Genomic DNA, 21,988 nt, shown 5'->3' with positions numbered 1-21,988 from the left:
GCTGTGATTCCCACAACATCCAGCAGGCTTGGAAGGTAGTCGCAAGAGTAACGGCACCCCATTCCAAAGCTGGAGTCAGTCGTAAGGTGGGTCAATTTATTAAATGGTTTATCCACTATAGGAGGGATAGAAAAGTCTGTGGTGCCAAATGAGGAAACCGAGACTGTTTGATCATGGGCTACGTTCCACCTGGCCAGAAATTTCAACTGGAGAGTTCCAGAATGAAACTGCAGAAACTCCACCAAAATGTGGAGACCATTCTACTGAGGACCCTCATGCAGAGACAGACGCCCAAAGTAACTGAAACAAAGACCGAATCAAGGTCTGGAGGGAAATCATGTCCCGAGGGAAAAAAAAAACCCCTCTGTGCCTAAGAGGACCCCCCCAAGTGTACCAGTCTATGCAAAGGTACAAAACTTGACTTGCAACAATTGAGGATCCACCCATGAGCCTGAACAGTCAGGGTCAGGTGTTCCTGCAGGACGTCTGCAGATCAGGCAGTCACATCATCCAGATGAGATATTATTTGGATCCCTCAAAACCACAGAGCGGCCACCATCACAGACATTATTTCAGTGAAAACTCGAGGAGCTGTTGATAACCAGACGGCAGCCCCAAAATTGGCAGCGGTCCGAGACGACCGCAAAGCATAGGAAACACTGATGCCCTTCCCAGGCTGGAATGTGTAATTAAACATCCTTTACATGTAGAGATACCAGAAAATCCTTAGGTTCCAGAGCAGACATAATGGACCTGAGGGTCTTCATCTTGAATGGGTGTGGATTAAGAGAGGCAGTAAAAAGGACGACTGTCTAGACAGACACCAGATGTTAGACAGTCAATAGGTCGACTGGGTCAAAAGGTCAACAAGGACATATGTCAACACACTAAATGTTGACATGTACAAATGGTCGACAGTGTCAAAAGGTCGACATGATTTAGTTTTCTAGCCCTAATCTTCACCCTAACCCTCCCCTTGGTGCCTAACAGTCGTGGTAGGTGCCTGACCCTAACCGAACCTTCTAGTGCCTAACCCTCGAGTAAGTGTCTAACCCTAACCCTCCCTCCTGGTGCCTAACCCTAAAAACAAAATGTACGTGTCGACCATTTGTTTGTGCCTGTCAACATTCTTACATGTCTATCTTTTGTCCCCGTCGACCTATTGACTGTCTAACATCTGGTGTCTATCTAGACATTGTCAACGTTTTTACTGTCAGTCTATAGTGCGGAACCCATCTTGAATCTTGGAAACCCAGAGATAAATATTCAGTGATTTTAGGTAGGACAGAAGGAGCCATCTGGCTTCCCTACGACGCATACGTTAAAGTAATAACCAGGGGAAATTATTCACGAGCCTAGAAGGGACTGGACACAATCTTGTAAGGCCACAGTGTTGGGAGGGGGTCGAGAGACAGACGTGTGGTGAAAAACTGGTTGGGAGAAAGCTCCCTGAATGTCAAGAGCATATTCATTATTACAATACCTCCCACCATGGTCATAGTCCACCATTCCTTGCATATCAACTGAAGACAGCCTCCAACCATTGGAGCCTCCGAGGTGGGAGTCCAAACATCTAGTGTTCCCACTAGGCTGTTTTAGCGGGGTGCTGCACCCTGCGCGATTTTAAAAGGGCAAAATGCACCCTGCCCTTTTAGCGGCGCCCTGCTAAAACAGCCTGCTCGGAAACTTCCCCACCCGGGGACAGCAGTGGTCCCTGGGTGGGAAAAGTTGCAGTGACCAATCACCATGAGGGGAGAGCTTGAGGGAAGCCCCCAAGTGTGAGAAATTGAAGGAGTGTTACAAGGAGCATGCACACAGACTCCCAAGCAGCTCCCTCAGCGCCCTGCTTGCAATCTAGCACTAAACATCTATTTTAAGGACTGGGAAACTTGAACTAGGCCCTGAACTGAGCAAGACCGACCCTGTAACCAGGAAGGCTTAACAGCAGGCTGTGGCTGAGAAATGGAAGGTTTCACAACATTGGGATCTGAAGACGTTCTAGATAGAGTCAAATACTTGGCCAGTTTCAACATTGCCAGGGACAGGGTGGAAGCCCACAGCTCCAGCTTAGAGACCGCTACCCCCCTTCCCACCATAAATAAAATGGTGCCAGGAGCACCAACATTTGAATTTAATGTAAGCTTGCGAGCAGGGCCTTCTTACTTTTATGTCTGTCTGTTATCACCTAGTCTTGTTCTATTATTATAAAGCGCAAAGGAATATGATGCTTTATATAACAAACATAACAACAACATATAGAGATGGGGTGTTTGCTCTGGTGGGCTGATAATATACAAACCTAGTTAGTGTTATTTACTAATAAAATATTACTATTAAAGTATTCTTTTAATCTATACAACCACTTGTAATATACATACTGAAGGTTTAGAACCTGTGATGCAATATTACCTTTGAAGGCCTCGTATTAATGATGGCGGCTTAGTCTCATCAAATCCAAGTGTATTCAAGAGAAATTCAACAGTAGATGGGTTAGAAAATGCTAAGGATTGCCTCAAGACCTTTTCGTAGGTGTCACTGTTGCTCAAGAGAGCAGCACTTTGCCTTGGAGGAAATATATATTACTAGTTACATTTATCACAATTCTCTCCAAATTAATTTGAGCACTTGCTTAGACTATGATCTTTGTATAAATTTTTTACATACATAACCATCACATTACTGCCAATGAACCTGCAGATGTTGCTCTTAGGGTTAACTGATCTCTATGGAATCTACTATAGAGTTCACATCGTAAAACGTTTTACATCCCAAAATACAAAGTTAACTTCATATATTCAAGAAGAAAATTATCACTATATTTTTGGCACTTTGCATGCTGTAGACAACAGTAGTATCAGCAACCTTTACAGATAGACTAACTAGCTACAGCTTTTACTAATAAATGTTACAGAAAGCCCCATTGTACTCCAGTAATGCTACATTTTCATAAATCATCTTATCTGAACAAATACCTATAGATTAATATAAAATCATTTTAGTACAATCCCAATTAGCTTTATGTATCAGAATATACAAGTGACAAGTCTATGAAGAAACAAAAACCAGCTCAAAAGTTTGTCAAGATGCTCTTACCTGTGGTATTCTGGCATATCTTCAGAGTTTATAACTCCCAGCTTAACATAAGACAAGTGTGTTGGAAGTGAAGATTTATGCAAAGACAGAGTGATCTTTTCATGATAACGGTCAATATCCTTTATGGCAGCTAGGATTTCAAGAATTGTAAATTAATCACAAACCACCCCTAAATATTTTCACAACAGCATCCCAAACATTTTCTTAAGCAGCTCAATTATCAGACTGGCAAAAAACACACAAACTTTTGCATAAAGGAAAAAAGTAACAATTGCACACACACAATTTCACGGTTTAAATGTAGGTCAATAGGTAATATTCCTTGTTGAGTTTGAAAAAGAATTACACCGATTTGAAACTCTACTTCTTACACAATAAACACATTATTGCAACCAATCGAGTGCTGTTAATTCATTCCTTACTAAAGGTGCGTATCCATTAGGCGCTGGGGTGACGACAGTATAATTACAACATTGTAATCGTACCCTCCCTCATCCCCGAACATGCCAAATCAGTCATTATCAGCAGATTGACTGGCACGTTCAGGCGAGGATTGATGTCGAAAACGACAAGCGGGAGCGTGTATCGCTGGTAGTTTGACATTTTCATTCCAGATTACGATGTCGTAATCGTTAAATCGCTCTGTTTAATCGGCAAGTGGATACGCGGCATAAAGCTGGAATCTGGCACTTTGACTTTATAAAGTGTGTGTGTGTGTGCGCGCGCGCGCGCGCATGTGTGTGTGTGTAAGTGACTTTTTGTTGTCTTTGTTAGAATAGCAGAGCACCCCCATTTTTATATCACTTTTCAACAACCTTTTATGGTATGGAAGACTTTGTCCTAACATCAGTGACAGCAGAGAGAGCAGATACTCTGCCCTTTGATCCAGCAGAAACTATCTTGCGATGTAGAGCGCCAATCAATTCTGTGACTACTCTGGGATTCAAATGTCCATATCTGGACCTTATCCAGCTTAAGAAGAGAGACTATGACCTGCATTGCCCTCTATAAAGCATGCCTCATTCCTTGGGGTTTGCAAAATCAGAAATTTCCCACAATTGGGAAATTGACTGCAGATTTCTGCAGAAAGTGGAGATGCAAATTAAACAAGTGCTCATTGGATAATATGCACTTGGTGATAAATGAATCAAATAAAGTAGTAAAGTAAGCCAAGACAGACATGAATACTTTGGAAACAATTTCTACAACCAATCCTGCAGAACAGTTTGCTGACTGGCACACCAAACTTACCAACCAGATTGAAAAAAATTAATTAACTGTCTCCAAAACAAGATAAATTTCATGACGTGCGCCAAGATTACGCAGAACATTGCATATATAAATGGCTGACTACCAATGAAAACAAACAATTATCATAAACTACAACCATGCAGATGTTACTATAAAAAGTCCCAGACCCAACACAAGACCATTTCAACAGTCCAATACAGGTCATTAATCTGACAAGCTGGCCAGTCTTTTAGTAACCACAACACGGGCAAAAGCAGTCTGGGGAATTCCAGACAAACAAGACAGAGCAGAAAACAGTGACAGCGTAACCAAAAAAGCAGGGAAGGGCAAGAGAAGTTAAGGGTCTATGTACTAAGCCTTGGCGAGAGACAAGGTGAATTGAGATAAAGTACCAACCAATTAGCTCCTAACTAATTTTTTCAAACACAGCTTGTAGGGATAGTTAACCGATTGGTCGGTACTTTATTTTGATCCACTTTTTCTCTCCAAGGCTTAGTACATAGACCCCAAAGTCTACAATTTATCAAACCACCTGGGATATTTCTTCAGAAAGAACACAACAAATGCAGCACAATTGAAACCAACACACACACACAGCGGTACGGGCACCCGAACTGAGCAACAAAGTAGCCCATTAGTTAAGGCGACCGATAAAAGCCTCTTAAGACTTTTACGTAATATACTCCCTATGGGTGCGATTCAATTGTTTTAGATGGCCCCCGCTGGGCTTCTATACAAATAGGTGCCCACCGGAGCAATTTAATTGTTGCTCCTTTCGAATGCCTAAAGCTGTGGGGGGAGGGGGGGGGGTTTAGGTGCCCTAAATGTGGCTACCATTTCTTAAGATGGGTTTAGCCGCGATAAGTAGTAAATGCCACCCGAACGGAGAAACAATTGAACTGCTCTGTTGGGCGCCTATTCGTATAGACGCCCAGCAGGTGGGGTCTAAAACAATTAAATCGCAGCCTATTTGTTCACATAGTATATAGATCAATACTGTCACATAAAATACAGATCCATGATTGCTTATATATAATACCTTATATTCACTCATTAATTTTACCTCAGACTCAATTTTTTAATCCTACACAGTAGATAACTGATAATCATTCTTATCAACATATATGTAGGTATATTACGCCAATTATATTCAATAGATCTTTTTAAAAGTAGACAATCCTCATTTCCTTTGCATGCCATCTACTGGAAGCATCAGCTATGATTAGGAAATACAGCATGTAAGCACTGCATTGAATGCGTGTGCACACAGGGGCCGAATGAGTTGGGAAAAATGCAAAAAAAAAAAAAAGTTAAGTAACTGCACCCTGGCAATACCATGTTGCACTGCAGTTGGGGCATGACCATACCCAAATCTAAATGACAGTAAAAAATAAAAAAGTCCAGTGTTTGTGGGCTACATGCATAAGCAGACAGTATTTACCCTGCATGCAAAAAAATAAACATATTTGTACCCCTTGTATTGTAGAATAGTAAGTTCAAGATACAAAGTTACCTGCTATTTTTTTGCTTTGCTAACAACTCAGAATGAGCGCCATAGTGTTTTGCCACTAATCTTGATGTGGAACAGCGATGGTGATGCATCCACACACCCCTATCACCTGACAATCCTGACTAAATCTTACAAACATACAGCACATGAATGCTGATCACTACTAACTAGATTTATAATTTCCAGACCAAATACTATTATAAGTATTTACAGAGTCACTTATGAAATTTCACCTCGAGTTCCCTGCTTACGTCGACAACAGAAATTTGAAGGCTGAAAATGCTGATCAATAACAGGAGATATGGTAAGAACTTACCATTGTTATCTCTGTTTCTACGAAGTCCATAGGGTCCACAGGGTTGACCTTGGGGTATAGCTGGATCTGGATCCACAGGCACCACGCAGTTAAAGCTTTGCTGCTCCCAGGATGCACTTAGGTCCGTCCTCCTCTATACCCCGCCCCCGAACCACAGCACCTCAGTTGGTAAGCAGCTAAGGCCGGAGGAGGAGACTAAACAGAGAGAAGGAAGACTGGAACACACAAGAAACCATACTCACAGAAATGGGAGACGGAAAACCGGTGACCAGCCACACAGCCCATATGAAGCCAGGTGCGTCAGGGCGGGCGCCCTGTGGACCCTATGGACTTCGTAGAAACAGAGATAACAAAGGTAAGTTCTTACCATATCTCCTGTTTTCTACTTCAGGGTCCATAGGGGGTCCACAGGGTTGACCTTGGGGATGTCCCGAAGCAGTTCAACTAAGGGCGGGGACGCTCCTGTGCTGAAAGGAGTACCCGGCGCCAGAAGGATGCATCCTGAGAGGCGAAGGTGTCAAACGCATAGAACCTCAAAAACGTTTGAATGGAAGACCAAGTGGCCGCCTTACACAGCTGAACAGCGGAGGCGCCACGTCTAGCAGCCCAAGAGGGACCCACAGAACGAGTGGAATGAGCCTTAACAGAGGCTGGCACAGGTAAACCCTCCTGTGCATAAGCCTCACAAATAACTGAACGAAGCCAACGGGCTAACGTTTGCTTGTTGGCAGGCCAACCCCTCTTGTGAAAACCGAAGAGGACAAACAACGAATCCGACTTCCTAACCGAAGCAGTCCGGTCCACATAGATTCTAAATGCCCGGACTACATCCAAGGAAGCCTCACCAGCTGAAAGATCAGGTGACTGAAAAGCTGGCACGACAAGCTCCTGATTAATGTGGAACTTGGAGACCACTTTGGGCAAAAATTCAGGACGAGTGCGGAGCACCGCTCTGTCCTGGTGAAAAATCAGAAAAGGGGGGGCGACAGGAAAGCGCCCCCAACTCTGACACCCTCCTGGCAGAAGCAATTGCTAGGAGAAAAACGGTATTGAACGTCAGCCACTTGAGGTCCACCGCCTCAAGAGGCTCAAAATGAGGACCCTGCAAGACCCGTAGCACCACCGCCAAGTCCCAAGGAGCCACAGGAGGCACGAAGGGAGGCTGTATCCTGAGAACACCCTGGAAAAAGGTGTGAACATCCAGTAGTGTAGCAATCCTTCGCTGAAACCACACGGACAAAGCAGACACATGAACCTTCAGAGAGGCCAGGCGTAAGCCGAGGTCCAAACCTGATTGAAGGAACTCCAAGATTCTGGAAACCCGGAACACCTGAGGATCATAGTTTCTGGATTCACACCACTGAAAGTAAGTGCGCCACACCCTGTGGTAAATCCGTGACCGAACTGGAGAAACCCCTAGACCTCAAGACGGCTGTCTCAAGAGCCACACCGTCAAAGACAGCCGACCCAGATCCGGGTAAAGGCAGATCCCGACGCTGAGGAAGAAGGTACGGAGCGTCGATGGAGAGACACCTCAGATCGGAGTACCAAGGACGTCTGGGCCACGCCGGAGCTACCAGCACGAGCGTGCCGCCGTCCTGCTTGAATTTCCGCAGAACCCGAGGAAGTAAGGATATCGGAGGAAACAGATACGCCAGGTGAAACGTCCATTTCACCGACAGCGCGTCTACCAGACTGGCGCCTGCGTCTCTTGTCCTTGACCCGTAAACGGGCAACTTGTGATTGTGACGGGAGGCCATCAAGTCCAGCTCCGGCAGCCCCCATCTGTCCACGAGTAGCTGAAAACACCTCTGGGTGAAGCGACCATTCCCCAGGATGCACGTCGTGACGGCTGAGGAAGTCCGCCTCCCAATTGAGGACTCCGGGAATGAAGACTGCCGAGATCGCTGGAATGTGACACTCCGCCCAAGCAAGGATGCGAGACAACTCCGACATCGCTGCCCGACTGCGAGTTCCTCCTTGGTGGTTGATATACGCCACCATGGTGGCGTTGTCGGACCGCACCTGAACCGCCCTTCCGTGAAGAGCGGGACCGGACGACTGCAGGGCCCGATAAACTGCCCGCAGTTCCAGAATGTTGATGGGAAGAAGAGCTTCTTTCGCAGACTAACGACCCTGAAGTGACAACGAGCCGGTCACTGCCCCCCAACCCCGAAGACTGGCATCCGTCGTGAGCAGGACCCAGTCCGGGATCCAAAAGGGGCGCCCCTCGACCAGATGAGCTGTCTGAAGCCACCAAGCCAAAGACTGCCGAACCTCCGGGGACAACACCAGCAACTGAGAGCGGATCCGGTGAGGTAACCCGTTCCATTCCGATAGAATCAGCCCCTGCAGGGGCCGGGAATGGAATTGGGCAAATTCCACCATGTCGAATGTTGACACCATGGAGCCCAGAACCCTCATAGCCGAATGGACCGACAGGCGGCAACTGCTCAGGCAACTGTGTATCCTCAGCTGCAGGGAGGAGACCTTCTCCGGGGTCAGGAAGATCCTTTGCTGACGAGAATCCAGCAGGGCTCCCAAATGAACCATCCGCTGAGATGGAATCAGGGGGACTTTTTCCAATTTATCAGCCACCCGTGCGCTTGCAGGCAAGCTATCAAGTGGAGATGTTGAAGCACTACCTCCGGGGAGCTCGCCAGCAACAGGAGGTCGTCCAGATACGGTAGCAGCCGTACATTCTGGATCCGAAGATGTGCGGCCATGACCGCCATAATCTTCGTGAACACCCTCGGTGCCGTGGAGACCAAAGGGTAGCGCCCGGAACTGGTAATGGTGTTGAAGGATAGCGAACCTCAGATACCGCTGGTGCGAAGGTGCTATCGGAACATGAAGGTAGGCGTCCTGGATATCCAGGGACACCATGTAATCCCCCGGTTCCATCGCCAGAATGATGGAACGTAACGTTTCCATCCTGAACTTGGGAACTCTGAGGAATTTGTTCAGAGACTTCAAGTTGAGGATAGGGCCTTGAGAACCATTGGGTTTCCGCACCAGAAACAGAGAAGAATAGTACCCCGTCCCTCGTTGTAATTGAGGAACGGGGACAATGACCCCTGCTGTCAGCAAGGACTCTATATAGCTTCCTGAATCTGTAAGGACTTGGTCGTATCCTGAGAAGGACTCGTGCAGAAAAACTGGTGGGGCGGTCTGTGCCGAAAAGACAGAGCGTACCCCTGGGAGACCACTTCTCGAACCAAGGCATCCGTGGTGGTATTGTGCCAGAACTGGGCAAATAGAAGAAGTCGGCCTCCCACTCTGGGGTCCCCCAGAGGGAAGCCCGTCCCATCAGGCAGAAGGTTTATCTTCCTGCTTGGAAGAAGGGCGCCTGGCACTCCAGGCGTGCCAGGAGTGCCAGGGCGCCTGGCACTCCTGGCACTCCAGGCCTTGGAAGAAGGGCGCCTGGCACTCTTGGGCTTAGAAGCGGCCTTGGTCGTCGACTGCCTCGGGAAGGACTGACCTTTGGCCTTGCCCTGAACCCGAAAAGCAGAGCTCCGTACCTTGGTAGGAGCAGAAGCCGAAGGGAGGAAGGCTGATTTAGACTTCGCCAGAGTGTCCACAATTTTGTCCAAGTCTGGACCAAAAAGCAACTCCCCATTAAAAGGTAAGGCCTCCAGCCCCTTTTTGGAGTCAGCGTCAGCTCTCCAAGACCTCAGCCACAAGGACCGACGCGCCGACACAGCTGCAGCCGACACCCGAGAGGTTAGCAGGCTTGCATCTAACGATGCTTCCCCAATGTAGGAAGCCGCATCCCTCATTTGACCTATCAACGCTCTCTGGATCTCCGGAGCATCTTCCGGAAAGGTATCCACCAAAGCATTGGCCCAGCTCTCGATGGCCTTAGCCACCCAAGAGATGGCCATGGACGGACGGGCCACCGCCCCCGAGAGAGAGTAGATAGTCTTCAAACAAGTCTCCACCTTCCTGTCCGTGGGATCTTTCAGGGAGGAGATCGACGGCAAAGGCAGCGTAGCGATTTTAATTAAGCGGGTAACGTGGGAATCCACCGCTGGAGGAGTTTCCCACTTCCTGCAATGAGCCTCCGGAAACGGATAGTTCGAAGCCAACCGCTTCTGTGGTTGGAACCTCTTGCTGGGCAACTGCCAGGCCCCTGCCATATGATCCGTCAATTGATCGGACAGGGGAAAACCGTCGAAGCTACCTTGGCCTTTTTAAAATTTGGGTATTTTGACCTGGGGGCGGGCACATCCTCCTCAATGTGAAGGATGGCCCGCACCGCCCTAACCAATGCCGGCACATTAATGGAAGACTTAGCCTCCACCTCCTGGGCCCCGGCATCCGAGTCAGAGTCTTCATGGATCTCCCCGTTATCCGAAGACACGTCCGTGTCCGTGAACTGAGCCGCCAGTGAAGCCGGAACGGAACGCTTGGACGCCCGTGGGGGCAAATCACTGTGCAACATATTTTGAAAAGCTGATGACGAAGCCGCCAGACTCTGAACAGAGCTGGAGAGGACGTCCACCCAAGGCAGGGGTACTGCCTGAGGATACCCCTGAAAAAGGTACCATCGACTGCTGCGGCACCATGGGGGGTTGCACGTATACCGGCAAACCCGCATAAGGACCCACAGTCTGAGACCCGGGAGGAGACTGCACCAGACGAGTCACACCCGGGGAACGGGGGATGGTAGGCTGGGGCAACGCCCTAGAAGGTCCGCAATTGACGCCAGCACTTGCGTAAACATCGCCCACGGAGGATCCTGCGCCACCGGGGGTTTAGAGGGTCCAGGTACCAACTGGCACCGCCCGCACAGACCGTCCTGAGACAAATCTGCCCCGTCAACCCCTTGCCGAACAGCGTCGGCAGGAAAACACAGGAGCCTCGGAGCGCTCATTCTCCTCATCAGACATGAGACAAACTTTTTTGCAGTAAAAGTGTCTCACCGAAACGAGGTAAGGCGTATAACACCCACGCACTCCCAAGTATGCAACCCAAACAGCCCACAATATGGTACTGAGGAGCACACCGCAGTATGTGACGGACCTCACAAATACGTAGATTTATATAAGTGAGGTTACACAGAAAGAACACCCCTCCCCCACGCACCTGCGGGCCGTAGGAGAAGGAAAGGGATAGGTAAAAAGCTGACAGTAAGTGGAAAAAAAAAAAAGCACAGACAGCAGCCCTAGCAAAAGTCACATACCATGCAGAGAAGTATTACTCACTGCACCTTCCGCTACAATCAACCTCCCAGATTCAGTGTCTGGGAGGGCTATAGCGCTGCGAACACCGTCCTGATCAGGGGAGAGGTACGCAGGTGGACTGGTCCACTGTAAGCCTGCCTGGGAGCTCTGCAATGCTGCCTGAAGATGGCCGCCGGAGAGCACAGAGGAGTGGCCAGGAGATAACAGCCCAGCGACGCCAGCACGCTTGAGAGAAGGCACGCTGTGGCTGAGGGGAGGAGCACTGAAGCAGGGAAGGCTGCCTTCCCTGCTAGTATGAAACCCCCAGGGAAGCAGGTTCCCCGCCGGTCTTACACCCTGGAGGTCAGCAGACACGCGGAGTATTCCACATAGTGGGGGAGCCCGCCGCCGCTACAAGCGCCGCAGGTCTGTCCCCAGAGACCGGCGGCTACAAGACTGCATTATCCCCGCGCGCAGCGCTGACAGCGCTGCACGCGGCTTACCTGGCCCCTTGAGTCCGGCAGCAGTCCTTGGGAGGTCCCGGAGCCACGCTAGTACTTACTCCGGGGTCCCGCTGCGATCCCCATATCAGTACCGGCGTCGCAGCGCCAGCGGGGCTGTTGGAGCGGCAGCGTGGACGTCCAGATGGACAGTCTGATGCTGCCGCTCTGAAGATAGTAAAAATAAAATAATAAAATCTTCTTTTTAAAAAAAATAAAGCTTAGGGGCTGCTTATGCAGCCCCACTGCGCAGGGTGACCCGACTCCGGCCGGGCACCAACTAAAACTGAGGTGCTGTGGCTCGGGGGCGGGATATAGAGGAGGACGGACCCAAGTGCATCCTGGGAGCAGCAAAGCTTTAACTGCGTGGTGCCCGTGGATCCAGATCCAGCTATACCCCAAGGTCAACCCTGTGGTCCTCCTATGGACCCTGAAGTAGAAATTGTAGAATTCAAACCACAATCTACACGTTATGTATAAATATTAAGATTTTCTTTAGCACTATACTTTAGTACATTTTAAAGATTATCTGCACATCTGGCATTACCTTGAATTAGATCTCCAATTTGATAATATGATAAAGGATCACCATGGCTACTTTGAGAAGGCATATCTCTTAAAGGACACAATGCCTAAAGGGGAGAAAAAGCAATAAATTTAAACTTTTTAAAAATTGCTCCGGAGAATACAGTTTCCTTTAATTAGAATGACAGTAATTTAAATGCTTACACTTATTTCTAATGATGCTACATCTCTTAAAATGCCGCTGCCCATTGATATTAGAACCATGAAAAATCCAAACTCCCGAATGGAAGAGATTCTTCCAATTACAACATCACCACGTTCAACATCTCGAAAAAACAGTTCTCTCTTCTGTCCATTAGGGACCTCCATGAACTGCTCCAAAGGGGGCATAACAGCATAGCAACCTATGGTGTGAAAATAAAGAATTTATATTTGTACATTATCCTTCAAAAGGTGGCATCAGCCACTAAGCAGTTTGAAGTCCTAGTGCAAAAGCCCAGTGACCTTGGGGTAATTACATACCTGTAGAAGTTATAGGGGCTGATTCCGAGTCGGACGCAAAACACATGCAACAGTGTCTATTGGAGATTGCCAGCCTGCAATTTTATGCAAATGCAGCTACAAACTCCTTCCCTTGTGTCCGTGAAAGGACTGAGATGCCCACTTTCAGCGTCTGCACATGTAGTAATACTGATTGGTACGTCTTTAGACGCCACAATCGGTCGCACCATCTAAATGTGCACCAGCCCTATGGTATGTTCAGTTTCCCAGTCTGACTATGGCCTCCTATGTCTGTGGCTGCGCATCTGTGTACACAGCGGCTTTCACTGACAACCCCATGACAACACACCAACTGAATGCGTGCGTTTCTAGCTACTTCTTAGGATCACCCATTACTTTCCCATAACATTTCTGATACTGTGCATCACAATCACAACAGTGCCTTTATGCGTATGCTCTGTAATGCATGCGCAACATGAGTTCTTAGAAATTTTTGAGGCTCTGAATCAGGCCCTAAGTTTTCGCCAACCCCAGATTATGGAGTTTTTCCTGGCACTCAGAATACATAATATTGGTAGATAGTGTCTTCCTTTATTAACATGAAAATAACAGGGATGTGAATTACATGATGGCAAAACCAATTAAAAGAAAAAAAAAAAAGGGTTGTGTACGGCTAATAACAGTCTGCCCTGAGGAAAAAAGTAGACAGGAGCTGTGTGATCTAGGCTCGTATCTTCCCACCAATTTAGGATCTCAAAGAGGCAAATTGCTGTGTCAATGAAAGATTACTTTTTGCCTTGTTCCGAGATCTGAACTTGGCAGGAAGATCCGAACCAAAACCTAACCACTCATCTCTAGAAAAAAAAACAGTGCATCATCACAAATAAAAAAAAAAAAAAAAGTTATGTTGCAAATTGTCATTAGCTGGGTACACACCTGAAAGATTTATCTGCAGATCAACTGATCTGCACATGGGGGTTGTTCATATATCTGTTGTGAGGAAATTGGCCAATTAATCTTTTACTCTGTACACACTGGCAGATAGTCGTGAATGTGGCAAATCTTCCTGCAATTTACATAATGGGCTGGCCTTCTAAAGAGCACACAGGTACAGGAAATAGGCCCACTAGTCTCCTGTGATGCTCTGCAACTATACAGTCATCTGTGTCACAGTAACTCGTGTCATATTGCAAAAATAAAAAAAACACAATCCATGATTAGATATACATTACAAGAGGATTAGATGGGTCAGGTGTGTGGCTTTGGGACCCAATTAGTGCAGCTCTACTTTGCAGTTTTTTAAAATTTCTTCCCCGCTGTCCACATGAAGCTGGAAATGATATATTGTATAGTATAAGTAGTATATGCAACCTGGGTTACACAAAGAGAGTAGTAGTATATGCGCCTGGATTACACCAGGACAGAACAGTAAACAGAAAATAAAAAATTAATTAAGTTCAATTCAACACATACACACACATTGCTTTCCCATTTAAAAGATCAAATGTAAATATCCTTTATTGCTGCAGACACATTGATATTTGCAATGTATTAATCTTAATATATTTCAGCAGCCATTATTACAAATTAAAACACTGCTGTGTACGGGTCCCGCGTGGGAGAGCTGTCCTATCACAAGCACTATGAAGTTTGGGCGTCTGAATTGCGGTACTTGTTTGGAAGTTAGAGTCTCATAATGTCCACCAAGTCTTGCCCTCTATCCGTAGACAATCAGCTAGGACAGACAGGTCAGATCGGTGAACTAATGTCGCCTGGGCCAAGCCGGGGCTACTGGTATCACCCTGCTGCCTTCGTGCTTGAATTTTCTGAGGACCCTTGGTAGGAGGGAGATTGAAGTAAACAGGTATGGCAACTGAGGCGGCTGAGGGGGTCTCTTTTCCTGGACCCGTACCTGGGGACTTTGTGGTTGTGACGTGATGCCGTGAGGTCTACATCCAGTAGTCCCCACATGCCCACCAGGAGTTGAAAGACGTCTGGGTGGAGAGCCCATTCTCCGGCGTGTATGTCCTGACGACTTAGGAAATCCGCTTCCCAGTTCAGGACTCCTGGAATGAATATTGCAGAGATTGCTGGAAGATGGTGTTATGCCCAAGCCAGAATGTTCGCCACTTCCCTCATGGCTGCCGGACTTCGTGTGCCTCCCTGATGGTTGATGTAGGCCACTGTGGTCGCGTTGTCGGACTGAATCTGGACCGGCCTGCCCTGAGGTAGGTCTTGTGCCAGAATGAGCGCCTTGTGCATTGCATGAAGCTCCATAATGTTTATGGGCAGGTGACTTTCCTGAGCCATCCATCTTCCCTGAAAGGTGTGATTGTCTGTCACCACGCCCCATACTCGAAGACTTGCGTCTGTGGTGAGGAGAGCCCAATTTGTAATCCATAATGGGCGACCCTTGTTCAGATGAGCTGTCTGCAGCCACCATGAGAGGGAGAGACGAACGTCTGGCGAGATGAGGAATGTTTTGAGACTATCAGATTAAACTGACCGTCCCACTAAGACAGAATCCATCGCTGCAGGGGCCTGGAATGGAACTGCTGAATATGCCACCATGTAGAAGGTGGATACCATGGACCCCAGGACCTGCATTGCTGAGTGAACTGATACTCTTTGATTGCGGAGCAATTTGCGTACCCACAATTATACAGCAGAAATCTTGTCTCCTGGTAGAAAGAACCTTTGTGCAATAGAATCCAGTAGCGCCTCCAGATGTACCATCTGTTGAGTTGGAGAAATAAAATACTTTTTCCAATTGACTATCCAGCCGTGGTTTTGTAGACAATCAATGGACAGCTGGAGATGACGTTGTAACGTCTCCGAAGACTGCGCCAATATCAGGAGATCGTCCGACTAAGGCAGTATTCCTGACTCCTTGTCGTCTGAGATGAGCCGTCATGACTGCCATTATCTTGGTAAACACCCGAGGGGCTGTGGACAAACCAAAGGGCAGAGCCTGAAACTGGTAATGTTGCTGATGAACAGCAAACCTCAGAAACCATGGGCACATGCAGATACGCATCCTGTATGTCCAGGGAAACCATGAAATGCCCAGGCTCCATTGCCAGCATAATTGACCGTAGGGTTTCCATACGGAACGTGGGTACATGGATAAACCTGTTGAGAGATTTCAGATTCAGAATAGGGCGATGGGACCCATTTGGCTTCTGAATCAAAAATTAAATTTGAATAATAACCCATTGCCTGTTGGGCCAGAGGAATGGGGATTTTTACCCCTGAAACTAGCAGAGCACAAATAGCCTCCTGAAGGGTCAGGGCCTTGACGGGGTCTGATGGAGAAGTTGAACAAAAAAACTTCTGAGGGGGATGCCTGTGAAACGTGAGGGCATATCCTTGGGGGACCACTTCTCGAACCCAAGCATCAGTTGTCTGATGCCAGGCGTAGGAAAACTGGAGAAGTCGGCCTCCCACCCTGAGAGCCCCCAGGGGGAGGCCCGCCCCATCAGGCAGATGGCTTATCGCCCGGTCTGGAAGCTGGACGTCTGGCCGACCACGATTTCTTGGTCTGCGGTCTGACTTTCCTGCGGGAATTATCTTGTCTGGAAAAGGACTGTCCCTTTTCCCTTCCTTGCGTCCGAAAGATCCGAAACAAAAACTGCCTATATTTAGATGTAGTCTCAGATGGCAATCCGGCAGATTTTGCAGCTGCCGCCTAGGTAGCCACTATGTTATCCAATTCTGGACCAAACAACATTTTTCCAGCAAAATGCAGAGATTGAAGGGCTCTCTTAGATCCCGTATCTGCCTTCCAGGACCTTAACCAACGGGTTCTGCGAGCCACAACCGAAGTTGCCGATACTGTAGAACAGTGGTTCTCAAACTCGGTCCTCAGGACCCCACAGAGTTCACGTTTTCCAGGTCACCCGGCAGGTGCACAGGTGTATTCATTACTCACTGACACATTTTAAAAGATCCACAGGTGGAGCTAATTATTTCACTTGTGATGTTTTGAGACCTGGAAAACATGCACTGTTCGGGGTCCTGAGGACAGAGTTTGAGAACCTGTGCTCTAGAAGCCAGAAGTCCCGCTTCTCCCACATAAGCAGCCACGTCTTGCATTTGGGAGAGATAGTACAGTTGTTTTCTGGTAGTCTGTGGCATATTGTCTTTCAAAGCTTTTGCCCATTCCTCCATCCCCTTGGCTACCCAGACTACAGCCATAGACGGCCGGGTAATAGCTCCAGACAATGAGAAAACTAATTTCAAACATGTTTTGTTTCAAGTTTCCTATCTGTAACATCCTTGAGTGAGGATGCAGATGAAATAGGTAATGTGGAGCTCCTGCTTAATTGCGTCACATAAGCATCTACAGCCGGGGGACGGACTTCCCACTTTGTACCTGTTTTCACCTGGTGAATGTACTAAGATGTTAACTTCCTTGTAGCATGAAAACGTCTATCAGGAGTGCTCCATGATTCAGCCATGAGGCCCGTAAACCGCTCAGACTGAGGAAAGTAATCCTTTACAACTTTCTGACACCTAAAGACCGAAGTCTTAGATCTAGGCGGAACCTCCCCTTCCTCTATACTAAGGATGGATCTAACCTCTCTCACCAGAGAGGGGACATCCACAGAGGATTGGGTCTTCCCCAGCCGAAAGACTCGGAAGATGAACCATGTGCATCATCATCGGATGTGTTAGAATCCCCAGGCTGCGTCTGATGGGATACTCTCTTATGCCTATGCTTAACAGTAACTGGTCTATCAGTTTGCACTAGTTGCTGAGCAATGGTAGATGGTTGAACCATACTCTGATTTGAGTGAGCATAAGCATCCATCCGGAAAGGGGCATATACACAGGATGTAAAAGCTGCGGGAACCCCATAGTGGGAGGCAGTACCAAAGCTGCTGCACGGACCACTAGCGGACTTGCTAGCTAAGCAGAGGTAGAAGGAGTCACAGTACATGGGTCTTATTAGGACGCTCAGCAACCCAGTAAAATAACAACTAAAACAAATCATAAAATTAAAGATTGGGACTGCCAGAGCAGTCCCCTGTTCAAAAAGGTACATCTGAACTGCTGCTGAGCACACAAAAAACTGAATGCCTGTGGCTGGGGTATATAAGGAGGAGGACTAGTGCATTCTGGGAGCTAAAGCTTTGACTGGATGCTGCCTGGATCTCTCCAACTACATACCCCACAGTAGTTCCTGTGGACCCTGAAGAAGAAAACAGGATTTTGGTACTTACCAGTAAATCCATTTCTCTGATTCCACAGGGGACACTGGAGCTGAAGACACTGGGGTATAGAAGGTGATAGAGTATAGCTTGGCACTTTAAAAAATTTAGAAGTGTGACTGGCTCCTACCCCTCTATGCCCAATCAGACCCAGTTAAGAAACTGAGCCCGAGAGGAGACGCACGACAACAGGAAAAAGAGAAGGAGAAGTCCACAGAACGGAACAAGATCGACTGAAGGAGACCAGAGAAACCCACTGCAAGGAACAACCATATAATGCAGACAATTGCAATAGAACGATAATAAATGAACCACAGTAGAAGGCAGGTAAACAGCGCTAGGAGGGCGTCTAGTGTCCCCTTTGGAATCAGAGAAATGGATTTACCGGTAAGTACCAAAATCCTGTTTTCTCCTTCATCCACTAGTGGACACTGGTACTGAAGACACTGGGGACGTCCCAAGGCGAACCCCCTGAGTGTGAAGCGCTGAGAAGTTGCTGACCCCACAGTCAAGCTAAACAGTGACTGCCAAGAACTATAGGACCGATTGAAAAGCAAGAGCTGAGGCCCAACGACAGAGCATAGGAGACAATGAGACTCCACGCTAGACAGTTAATTACACCCAAGTAAAGGGTAAGTCGAATGGGACAGGAGAATGGCTAGCTAGTGGGCAACAGCAGAAGAGAATCGTCAGAAGACCATAAGTTCAGCTGAAAACAGACCAACCCTGACTGTTGGTAGTAGAGAGTCCCCAATGAGAAAACCGTACCAGATTGTAAAAACAGGAAGATGCAACCTTCACTGACAGTAGAATCCCATTCTGGGCAGCAAAAATAAAACATATATTATTACCAGTTATTTATATAGTGCACACATATTCCGCAGAGCTTTACAGAGCATATTTGGCCATTCACATCAGTCCCTGCCCCCAGTGGATCTTACAATCTATAATCCCTACCACATATAAACGCACACACATACAAACTAGGGTTTTTGATTTTTGTTGGGAGCCAATTAACCTACCCGTATATTTTTTGAGTGTGGGAGGAAACCTGAGTACCCAGAGGAAACCCACGCAAGCACAGGGATAATATACAAACTCCGCAGTTAGGGCAGTGGTGGGAATTGAACCCACGACCTCTGCGCTGTGAGGCAGTAATGCTTAACATTACACCATCTGTGCATGTGGGGCACACCGCACAACACTTATTTTGTAATTAATTTTTGTGTCAACTTCCGCAAGTGCCATGCTAATCCTCTCAACTGATAGAGCGATACTGGCATATCATAACAAGAGATATGGTAAGAACTTACCTTTGTTATCTCTGTTTCTACGAAGTCCATAGGGTCCACAGGGTTGACCTTGGGGTATAGGTTGGGAACCAAATCCGGGCACCACGCAGTTAAAGCTTTTAGCTCCCAGGATGCACTGGGTCCACTCTCCCTATAACCCCACCCCCAAGCCAGAGGCACCTCAGTTTGTAAGTAGCCAAAGGCCGGAGGAGAGAAAAAGAGAGAGAAAACTGGAACACTCAATAACCATACTCACCGAAATGGGAGACGGAAAACCGGTGACCAGCCACACAGCCCATATGAAGCCAGGTGCGTCAGGGCGGGCGCCCTGTGGACCCTATGGACTTCGTAGAAACAGAGATAACAAAGGTAAGTTCTTACCATATCTCTTGTTTTCTACTTCAGGGTCCATAGGGGGTCCACAGGGTTGACCTTGGGGATGTCCCAAAGCAGTTCAACCAAGGGTGGGGACGCTCCTGTGCTGAGAGGAGAATCCGTCGCCAAAAAGGAAGCATCCTGAGAGGCAAAGGAAACCAATGTCTAGAACCTTAAAAAGGTGTGGACAGAAGACCACGTGGCCACCTAGTAAGGCAAAACAGCCGAGGCGCCACAGCGAGCCGCACACGAGGGTCACATGGCCCGAGAAAAAACAAGCATCAACAACAGGAAGGCCTACCCATGAGTAGGCCCCTGAGGAAGACCTACGAGGCCATCCAAGCCAACATTTGGTTATAGGCCGGCCATCCTTTCCTGTGAAAACCAGAAATCTCAGACCACCAATAAGGAGTCCGATTTCTGTAAGGAACCTGAACGGATCACATAAATCCAAAGAGGCCAGACCACAGTCAATGAGGCCACACCAGCCGAGAGGACTGGGGACTGAATGGCCTCACCATAAGTTCCAGAATAATATGGAACCTGAAAACCACTAAGAAGAAACACAGGGCGAGAGCAACTCCCACCCTGACATGATGCCCTCCAGAAGAGGGAGCCACATGAGAACGCTCCCAATTCAGACACTCTCCTGGTTGATATAAACACCCTGAGAGAAAGAGAGAGCCTAAGCAATAGACCATGTAATGGCTATCACAACCAGCGGTTCCATTGACTGTCCCCGGAGGTAACGAAGAACCACTACTTACTCCCAAGGAGTCCCTAGGGAGGACAAATGGAGGCATAATCAAGAAAACACTCCAAAGGATGAACTGGATACCAGAGTGAAGCAATTCCATATCTTAACCATACTGACAGTGTAGAGATCCGCACTGTCAGGAAGACCAGGCCAAGTGTGAAACCCAAGTCAGCCGGAAGGAATGCCAGAATATCTGGAAATCCTGGACACCGGAGGATTGTATCGACAGGTACAATACCATAAGATTTATGGCTGCCACAGTTTGTGGTAGGTCCCAGCAAAAGCTGATCCATGTGCTCTAATCATTCCAACGATGACAAAGCCAGGGAAGCCGTAAGACCACTGTAAGGACACAGTCAAAGACAAACGACCCAGGTCCAAGGCAAACCAAGGACCCTGAGACAACAGGTCCGGGCAGTGAAGCATCAGGGATGGAGTATCGATGTAGAGACTCCGAAGATCCAAGTACCCCTGACATCTGGGGCAATCAGGAGCCACCAGCAGGAAAGCATCTCCGTCTCGATTGAAAACACTTCCAAAGACCCCGAGGAAGAAGGGAGACCGGAGAACACAGGTACACAAACTGGAAGGACCACTTCACCTACAAAGAGTCGCTGAAGTTTGCTTCAGAATCCCCAGAGCTGAACTGTAACACCATAGTGTGATAAAGTCAGAAGGCCATGAGGGTCACCTCAGGGGAGCCCCCCCTGCTCACCAGGAGATGAAACCTCTCTTGGGGAAGAGACTAGTCCCCGGGATGCACGTCGTGACGGCTGAGGACTCCCGCTTCCCAATGGAGAGCTCCTGAAATGAACGCTGCCGAGATGGTCGGGAGGAGACCCTCGGACTATGTCAGAATATGTGACATACCTGTCACTGCCACCCAACGAACAGTGTTGCTAAAAAGGAAGCCACTGTCCTGACCCTGTCGGACTGAACCTTTTCAGGTTCACCGGGAAACAAGAGTTATGCCAGAGTAAGTTAATTGACGGTGGAATCGACAGACGTCCAACTGCACTGAAAAGGATTCGATCCAGACACTGTCCCTAGCAAAGAAAACCCTGGACGAGATGGCCATAGCCACCCGGACAGGGACCGACTTGCCTCCGGAGAGAGCATCATCGTTTGAACAGTTATCCGACAGAAAAAACTCATTCCATCTGGAGATGAGCCAATTATGGAAAGGCCTGGAATGGAACTGAGCCCATTCCACCATGCATCCCAGAGTGTAAAGACATCTGTCGACTGCGCAGACAACCATGTACTCCTAATGGAAGAGAGGAGATTCCGTCTTACGCCAGAAGAATTCTCAGATTCTGAGAATCCAGCAGGGATCCTAGATGAAGAATACCCAGAGAGGGATGCAGGGAGGACCTTTTCCCCGTTGATTAAACGTCTGCACCCTGAAGAAGCCACAGTCATCCTGACCTGGCCGTAAAGTACCCCGGTGATCCCGCTAAGAGCAGGAGGCCGTCCAGGTACAGGAGCAT

At 47.9% G+C, this 21,988-nt stretch overlaps 1 protein-coding gene across 1 annotated transcript in view; it reads right to left on the bottom strand.

Annotated features, from left to right (window-relative positions):
- Nucleotides 1-21,988, bottom strand: part of TTC14 (tetratricopeptide repeat domain 14) — a 47,674-nt gene that overhangs the window by 12,568 nt on the left and 13,118 nt on the right. The window contains exons 3-6 of the mRNA XM_088452446.1: nucleotides 12,565-12,764; nucleotides 12,383-12,467; nucleotides 3,094-3,223; nucleotides 2,410-2,562 (exon numbers count right to left, since the gene is read on the bottom strand). Of these exons, the coding sequence (XP_088308572.1) occupies nucleotides 2,410-2,562; nucleotides 3,094-3,223; nucleotides 12,383-12,467; nucleotides 12,565-12,764 (568 nt within the window). The remainder of the gene's footprint in view (nucleotides 1-2,409; nucleotides 2,563-3,093; nucleotides 3,224-12,382; nucleotides 12,468-12,564; nucleotides 12,765-21,988) is intronic.

This window comes from Taudactylus pleione, unplaced genomic scaffold (genome assembly GCF_031769625.1).
Source record: "Taudactylus pleione unplaced genomic scaffold, aTauple2 ptg000037l, whole genome shotgun sequence".
Lineage (NCBI taxonomy): Eukaryota > Metazoa > Chordata > Amphibia > Anura > Myobatrachidae > Taudactylus > Taudactylus pleione.
This window is presented reverse-complemented; position numbering and strand designations above follow the sequence as displayed.